This window comes from Thermobia domestica, chromosome 12 (genome assembly GCF_964235325.1).
Source record: "Thermobia domestica chromosome 12, izTheDome1.hap1.1, whole genome shotgun sequence".
NCBI lineage: Eukaryota > Metazoa > Arthropoda > Insecta > Zygentoma > Lepismatidae > Thermobia > Thermobia domestica.
In genome coordinates this window covers 68,633,622-68,642,761 of record NC_137465.1, presented here as the reverse complement: position 1 = coordinate 68,642,761, position 9,140 = coordinate 68,633,622, and the positions used below count along the sequence as shown (strand labels likewise).

General features: G+C 35.5%; 2 protein-coding genes across 2 annotated transcripts; both read right to left on the bottom strand.

Moving 5' to 3' along the window:
- Positions 1 to 6,456: 6,456 nt before the first annotated feature.
- Positions 6,457 to 7,437, bottom strand: LOC145665989 (zinc finger MYM-type protein 1-like). Its single transcript, XM_081733095.1, has one exon. It carries the CDS (start codon positions 7,435 to 7,437, stop codon positions 6,457 to 6,459), a length of 981 nt encoding a protein of 326 aa, XP_081589221.1.
- Positions 7,438 to 7,515: 78 nt separating this feature from the next.
- LOC145665988 (zinc finger MYM-type protein 1-like) lies at positions 7,516 to 8,445 on the bottom strand. The gene has a single exon (XM_081733093.1). The coding sequence runs from the start codon at positions 8,443 to 8,445 to the stop codon at positions 7,516 to 7,518; it is 930 nt and encodes a 309-aa protein (XP_081589219.1).
- Positions 8,446 to 9,140: the final 695 nt, after the last annotated feature.

The window sequence follows — 9,140 nt, the reverse complement described above, 5'->3', positions numbered from 1 at the left end:
AGAAGGGGGTAAGACCTTGATCATGTTTGTAGGTGTGTGGATGACTGTCTAGGCTTGTAGAAAGGGACTAGGAGACAATTAGAGAACTTCAAGGATAGTGTGGAAGATAAAGGCATAAGCTTGTATATGGAATTGGAAGTGCCACAGACGCAAGACTGGACGTTATTTGAGGTCAATGTAACTAAAGGTAGAGTAAAATATCGAAAGTATGAGCGATGTTCCCAAAAATCTGGGGATTTCTAAATAATATCAATTACTGTGGACCACCACAAGGAAGTCAGTACAGATTTTAGTTTATTTCCTTAACTACTGAGTAATGAAACGATTCATATTATAAATATTCCACTATAGACCATAGTTATGTTTCAGCCACAACCAAGATACTGATTCATCTGATTACATATTCTGATAACAAAAATAATAAATAAAAGAAAAAACTCGATACGTTTCACAATGAACATATAAGATGACACAGTTAATTGGGGGCCATTTCGTACACAGTGCTCCACGAGAAAAGTTCTTCCTATTATGTTGTATGTTTTCTATGATTCTTTCAATGAAGTATCAATTTACATTCCTTACAATTAAAACTTTTTGAGTGGCTCTGGGGTCCTATGAGAAGAAGCCATATGTGGTAGCAGAGAACTCAATTTGATTTACCTTCTGACATTCTCCTATTTCATTTTTTGTTTCATTCTTTTATCTCCATCCGTTAGTGATTTTAACCACTGAAGGTTTCATTTGACTCTGCTGAAATTCACAATTAAATAGTGGGTATTTCGAAAACAATGTTCCCACAGAATTGTTTTCCTATAAAAGTTTTCTTTTCAACGATCTTTTTAATGACATACACAGAATATTACATACTTTGTTATTTATAATTTTAATTAGATCCCTCGTAGTCCTATGAAAGGGGCCCTCCGGGACGAGCAGAATATTTTATTCGGTGCGCTCTCTGACATTTAACTATTTCACTTTTGTTTTATGCTTTTATCTTTGTGATTTATAAAGCACTGGACGTTTTATCTGAAACACCCGGTATATAAAAATGATTTCCTGTTTATGCGTATTTTGGATAAATCTAGATCAGGTAGAAACTAGAAATGGGTGGAAAATGATTATAAAATTTGAAACAATCATTCAATGAAATCGAGCAGGTGAAAAATGATTATAAAATTTGAAACAATCATTCAATAAAATCGATGAAATGATTGATTATAATGAATGAAGGATTTGGACAGAGTAAAAAAGTGACTTAAAGGTGTGAATAACTTGTATTTTCAAAGGATTAAAGACAAGTTGATGATTAATTAATATATTCAATGCTTTGTACTAAATATTAGACAACTCTTGTAATATTCGTGTATTACGTAATGAGCCTTCTTAGCGTAGTGATGTTTTTCCATCGTTAACATCAACCGCAGGCAAATATGGTTTCAACTTTGAGTCACATTAAGTCTTGAAGACTCAAATCACTAGGGATGACAATTCTGAAAAATTAAATTACCAGCAGCAGTTCATAATCTCCAAAACAAATGAAGAATAATCGTATTTTAAATCTTGAAATATATAGTTAAGCCCAGGGGTATTTAGGGGACTATCGGACTCAAGCCCCCTTCCCGAAAAAAATTTGTTAGTTTTTCGCATTTCACGTACAACAATAAATTACCATTTCTAAGAATTTTATTGACTTTCCATTTTCTTTTGCTCTCTGTTCAGAAATACTGGATTTGTCAAATTTCATTCCACTGTGTTCCTTTTTTTCTTTCATTAATTATTACTCTTCTGTTTCTTTTTCTTAGTTATTACTTTCGCTTCTCCTATCATACTTTCGACCGTTGTTAGTTGTGATTCAAGTCGACCGTCGTCAGTAACACCAAAACTAAGAGAAGTTGATATGCGAAACGGATGTTCCACACCAACTTGCACGTATATCAACATAACGGAACTTTAGTTATTATAGAGAAGGAATATTTATATGGTTAGTTACAAGGGAGATAAAAGTTTGAATTAAAGAAAATCAATAGGGGAAATAAGTAGCCCGGGAAATTAGGTACGTCAAGAGGATGCTTCCTTTCTCTTCTATGAATAGAATAAAAGGTTAGATTCACTGCTAAATTTTTGTATCGTATCACATAAGATTCACCAGCCTACAAGTCTTGCCATTAAAACTGCAATTAGTATATTTCAGCTTCAACTTGTCTCAATATATTTTTTTCAGGTAAAAACGTACACAGATAAAACTGAATATTTCCAAGTTTTTTCTAAAATGAAATCAGTTAAGTTGAAATGATATTTAAAATATTCAACGTGTTTGCAGGAATCATTTCAACGTCATTTCAGATTTGCCAGAGGGTTAGATCCTCCACCGACATACGAGTTTAACGTTTCTTTCCTAGTATACAAATAGACAATCCATTAAAATATATTAAATTCTCAAACTCAGGTGGGCAAATTGCCCCCTGCTTCCCCGTGTTGTTCATAGCACTCGAAACAAAATTCTAAATACGCCACTGGTTGAGCCTGATCAAAATATCGTCAATCAGCAACCCATAGAATTGTCATTGATACCTATAGTATACAGGCAGTTGGCAACCGCCTGTATACTATAGGTATCAATGCCTGGCAACCTTCACTAATAATAATAATAATAATAATAATAATAATAATAATAATAATAATAATAATAATAATAATAATAATAATAATAATAATAATAATAATAATAATATTATAATAATACCCTAGTAGCAAGAAAGGTTTCGGCTAGTTGGCGCGTGCTTGGCTGTTGGCTTTCTAGGCTTGCACTTGAAACGCATGCTTTCATACAATCTGCCTTTTGTTGTACTTGCAAGTGAGGCTTTAGACCCTTCGCAGAGCGTCATAGCATTACTTGCCGTGCATTGACTATTGACTTCCCTTGACGTGTATAACGTTTGCGTCAAGCTTGAATGGAACACTAAATGCAAGGTTGCCCCGCATGTAACTTCGTTACTGGAATCCAGCTTGCAGCATGATTGAACGTTTTCCAATCAAGCTGCATCCAAGCTTGTCCGACTTGCAATTCAAGGTTACAACAAGCGGTTTGCAAGTTGTTTCTGCTACTAGGGTAATAATAATAATAATAATAATAATAATAATAATAATAATAATAATAATAATAATAATAATAATAATAATAATAATAATAATAATAATAAAACTTCCTTACCAACAATATGTATAAATAATATAATAAACATTGTTTCATTGAAACAATAAAAAATAATGTATATTAATGGAGTTACAATATTTAAATGAAAAGCGTCATGTAGCGTAATTTCAGAAGCATATCCAGTATCAGAGCGGTCCAGCTACTTTTATTACATCAAGGTACCAAGGACATATTAAAAGAAAAAAGTCGATGGATGGATGAAGTAGAATCACCGTTAAATGCGTCAAATGCAAATGCAACTCGAAAGGTTTGTGTGAATTGAGGTAAACTTATCACATTATTTTCAGCCAGTAAAAAATTCTATGGGTGGTTAAAATAGTTTCTGAGAGAGCCTGGATTCCCTCCCATCAGCTAATTCCACCTATATTTACAGCATATTTCATAATTGGAGTCCAAATACCTTACAAGGAAATTGGTCGAATTGTGCTGATCGGTCTTAAATGATATTGTAAGAAAAGCATGTTGAGAATTTGTCCTATTAATTGCTGTTAATTGCTATAAACAATGCTGTTATGTATTAGAGTTTTGGAAACATCACTCATACCTTTCATATTTTAGGAGTATGTTTAGCAGAAGGGGTCCAGAAGCACGTAGAAAGCACAAAATTTATAGGAGAAATGGATGATGCAAGTACTTAGACCTAACATAACCAAGAGCGCCCATCAGGGGGGCAAGGTGGGGCGCTCGCCCCCCCTAGAGGGAATTGTATTTCAGAATATCGAAAATCCAATAGAATTCTTACATTCGTTACAGCAAAATTTGAAACTATTTTTGAAACGTCGCTTACACTTGCTCCCCCTTGGAAACCACAACATGGGCACCCTTGAACATAACGTAACTAAATCTAACCTAACGTAACCTAACCTAAGCTAACCTGAACTAACCTAAACGAACCTAATATTAGTAGAAATAAGCGAAATTCTATCATTTTTTGGAAAATTATGCTGGACCCCTACACTAACATAATATAAACTAACCTAACCCTAACCTCTTATCTAACTTAACCTAAACTAACCTAATGTGAACAGAAATTACCAAAATTGTAACTTTTTTTAGGAAAAAAAGGTGGACCCCTTCTGCTAAACATAGGCCATATTTTACTCTACTCGTACATTAGGCCCTAAGTAGCACTGATTTCAAATAACGTCCACATTTGCGCCTGTGGCACTCGGTGCTACTCGTCTGCCTTCGATGTCTAACCCCTTTCGGGTTCCTTAGTTACAAATCAACTTACCTGAATCAAACACATCTAGTAAAAATTAAACTATTTTAATATATTAGAGCTTATAAAACGTTAGTAGTCGATTGTATGTTTACAGTCATTATATGTATGTTGGCCGCTCTATTTTTAACCACAAGGATAATAACTTTTAATTTCTACAATTTAAATTTATAAACAAGTTATTTGCTTTGAACAACCAAGCTACGTACCACCGTACACAAATCCGACTTAAATAATTAGATGAATAAACTTCTTGTTTGTTCTCAGTTCACTTCTGAAAATTAGTTTTGAATTTTGTTTAAAAAAAAGAAAATTATTTCCGAAGTGCGACATTTTTAGCGTAATTCCTTTATACTGTGTGATTCTTGTAGATCACAATAAAAACATGAGATGGCACTCAATTCCCTAACTCATATTATGTAGCTTTCATTGGCGCTACGTAGTTCCTAATCTTGTCACAAGATGGAACTAACATTAAGAGTTACAAAATCGGTTTCCTTCACTCGTTAAGTATCCTAATAGAATAGTTGTAAGGTGTTTCTTCCTCTTTTTTGTTTTGTTTTCATTTCTTTTTAATGTCGTTCTTTTTAATCATCAATATTGTGTGAGACATATACCTATCCCATGGTTTTAACGCGCGATTATAAAATACAAGTAGACCCTATACTCATAGGCGCCTAAGACATGTAAATAGTAGGGGGGCAAAATTGGCCAATAAAGATTAAGTGAATTTTATAATAATAATAATAATTATTATTATTATTATTAAAATAATCATTCTTTGTGTCATTGGCTTTGAGGATAAGCATAGCTTCAATTTTTATTTTTATTTGTAGTCTACAGCAATCATGATTGCTGTTCGTACGACAAGATGATCACTGTTGAGCGCCCTATCGGGAAGGAAGACTATTGGTGGGACAGGAAAAACCCAGGAAAATCTATCAGTACATTTTCTCACATTTTAGACCGATTGTACCCTCTAAACATTGAAAGTGGATTCGCTTGAGCGGAAACCAAGATCATTACCAAATTGCGCTACGTAATACCCCAACGAAGAAAATACACTATTGTAAATAAATGTTCTGATAATAATGACATTAAATTGTGCAAATAAATTGCGCTAACCTCAATTACTAGTGATTTTCGGTTGATTAAAATTTTCGACACCTTAATGGGAATATTATCCGAAAACATTGGGAAATTTCACCACACACACACACAAGGAAAAAAAACTCCTCACGGAATTCTTTTACCACACAAGGCATCGATAATTCGATGAATTTCACAACAAAAAATACTCGACAAGAAGTCAAAACAATTTTTCACTATGAACAGCGATAAGAACAACCATTGCTAATCGAATTAGGAATGAATTTTGCCTTTTGAAAGCATTATACAAGAACGAACTAATTATATACTAAAGTACTGCATTGCTCTACCATGGTAAAAAGTAATATGTTTACTACTTACTTAAATTTAAGGCTTCTTTCTTGAAAATGATCATTTCCTGAGCTTGTAAAAATATATATAAACACCAAATGTTCGAAATGTTTAAGATACAGTAGAAGCTGTTTATACATTTAAAAAAGTCACAAACTATATCACTATCACTCGCAGTTCCCAACACACCACATATACACAATAGTTGTGGCTTCAGAAACAACCAAATGTTTTTCTGCGGATTTCTGTCCTCGATACGAATTCATTTGCTATATCACGCAGATTTAATTTGTCAACTCTTTCCTGGTGAATCTGAAGAACAGCAACATGATTAAGTCTACTCTGAGTCATAGTGCTTCTAAGATAGGTCTTTAATCGACGTAGAGCTGAAAATGTTCTTTCAGCAGTAGCCGTTGTAGCGGGTAAAAGTAAATGTAGTTGCAACAAAGTTTTAATTTCAGAGAAAAGGTATGACATATTCCCCATGCTACTTAGGATATCAACGACGTCTTGCACTGAAACAACATCTCTGGCATCGTTTATAACGACATCACGGAACATTCTTAGCTGAACTCGAAGTCTACTTTCGTTCAAGTTCTTCTTCATATTGTATATCACATGCGGCTTTCACAATAAGTTTCTCTGTGTGTAAGGCTGATTTCACGTCCTGTTGGTCAAACCGTCTTTCGATCTCACCACAAACTATATCCAATAGTCTATACCAGATTTCTACTTTATACAAGTGTTTCACATCATTAAAAGTGTGGTTTGGAGAGCCATCGTCCAGTCGTCTCGGAATTTTTCGCTGACGCGGCAGAGTTGGTTCTTCCACGCCTAACAACTCTCTTTTTGTCGTAGCATTAGTCCAAACCTTGTCAAAATGTTCATCTGTTCGAAGATTGGTGAGAGTATCTCTTGTTCGTTTCGCTGCGTCAATAGCCTCAGAAAGAGACAAAGCAGGATGTTGTAAAAGTTTACACAGTTCTTCACAAAGCTCAAATATAATCTTCGCGGCCTCCATGGAGAAAAATGTTTTAAAATCCTTCATGTTACGCATCAAGCCACCAGCGATAGACCCACCTGTACTTGTATCATCATCATGTATATTTTTCAGGGTTTCAAATAACGGCGCGTAGTTCTTCAGGACACTGTCAAATGACAGAGCTTTTACAGTCCATCTGTTCGGACATAAAGGTCTCAACGAGACACTTGAAGAACAACTGTAATTAGTTTCCGATAAGCCCTTCTGAATATTCGTAAAATTAGCTAAACGCTTCGGTGAGTCACGTATTAAATTTACAAGCGCACGCACGAATTCAAGAACATCTCTAATACAAGGAATTTGTCGTGCTGCCCACTGTAAAGCTAAATGTAAAGAGTGGGCAGTACAGTGAATATAAAGCGCCTTTGGTTGCACTTCTTTTATTTTAGCTTGGACTACAGAGTAACAACCGGACATATTACTAGCTCCATCATAACACTGTCCCCTGCAGTTTTGTAATGATAGATCCATTCGTACAAGCACATCTGTAATCACTGCTGTTAATGTAGATGCGTCCATTCCTTCTACTTTATAGAAACCGATGAAATCCTCGTATACTTCGAATGCTTCACTTACATAACGAATACACAAGCTCACTTACTCCTGACGCGAAATGTCTGAAGTTTCGTCAACAATAAGAGAAAAATACTTTTGCCGTTTAATATCAGATGCTATGCCACGAAGAACGAATTGCGCAAGAAGTTCTAAAATTTCATTTTGAATGTCATGGCCGAGCCATTTATCTCGACGAAGAAGCCACTTGCTTAAATCTTCGGAATCCTCTGCTCTCAACTGCAGAAGCTGGTATAAGTTTCCTGCTTCCTCAGAATGTCCACGTAAAGCACATCCCTGTCTCGCCAGGTAGCGAATTGAGGAAATCACCTTAAGAAGAGCATTTTGCGCAAACACCACATTTTCGGCTATTTGTTTGTTCAATTTACTGTTCACGTTCACTTTTTCACTAAGGACTAATTTTAATGCTGCTTCTCGGTGAACATGAGAATTTTCGTGACAAGAAAATTTTTCAAGTGCTTTTTTCCAGTTCTTGAAACCATTTTTAGTAAACCCTTCGTCCATATTTTTTGAAAACGAAAGAAGATTTTTCTCCGTAGCTTTAATGCAAGTGAAACAAAACACCCGCTCTGATAATGGATCCCAATGAAGCCAAGGGTAGTTATCGAACCAACAAGCCCGAAAGCATCGGCGTACTTTACCGAAATACACTTGAGGGAAAGAAATATCGCGTGGTTGATTGGGAGCACTAATATCTTGCAATTTTATAGTATCATTGTCTACGTGCGATGTGTTAAACAGCTGTTGTTTGTCAGACACATTATCGACATTTGAACTTCCCGGTCTCGATTCCGCACTTACACTAGAAATGCTATCTTCACTGTTGACACAAGATGACTCACCAGTTTCGAGTGTACTCTGCGCAGCACTCATACGTGAGGAGTTCTCTCCACTTCTTTTTGAACTGACACTACTACTGCCACTGATTTTTTTAAAATACTTCAAGAGAGACATTTTGTCTCGACTGAAACACACACCACAGTTTAAGATACGATATTAAAGAGCACCAGCCGGACCCGCATGGTACAGAAATACAGACATACTGTCCCAAAACTATGACAACTCTCTTGCATTCTTTCTTGTCTAAATTTTTAGAAAACTATAAAGATACTTCTTTCACGTGATTACCCTAAGGGGAGATAAAAGAGAAGGAGGGAAGTGAGAATGATGCCTTGCCATCTTTCCATCCACATGTGCAATTGTATGAATATAATCCAAGGCAGCAGGATGTTACTGGTTCTTTTACCGTATATTTGCTTTGTTCGGAAGTTAAAAGATAAACAGGTCAACATGGACTGTCACTTGATAGCAGAAGTGCCCACCCTCCTCCTACACTTTTTTTTTTTTTTTTTTTTTTTGGCTTCACAAGACACCGGCAGAAGTTGATCTTAGCTCGCGTTTCTACCATGTTCTTTCTTCTACTGCGGCACGGGACACCCTGAGGATGTGATTGACAGGTTATTGTACCAACTGTTCCATCTGTAGTTGTTTTAATCCTCCACATTGTTTTGGACATGCGCATTTTAAAACTGACCTAGCATTAAAAGAATGCTCTTTGTATCGATGGTTTTCCAAAATCTGAGAAGCTTGAATTTTTCTTTTCCAGCTGTTGCCTATGTATGGTTCACTAAGTTTGACCCAAGCATATG

What these genes read in the sequence shown, in the direction of transcription:
- LOC145665989 (XM_081733095.1), bottom strand. Translation starts at nt 7,437, where the DNA reads ATGGACGCATCTACATTAACAGCAGTGATTACAGATGTGCTTGTACGA.
- LOC145665988 (XM_081733093.1), bottom strand. Translation starts at nt 8,445, where the DNA reads ATGTCTCTCTTGAAGTATTTTAAAAAAATCAGTGGCAGTAGTAGTGTC.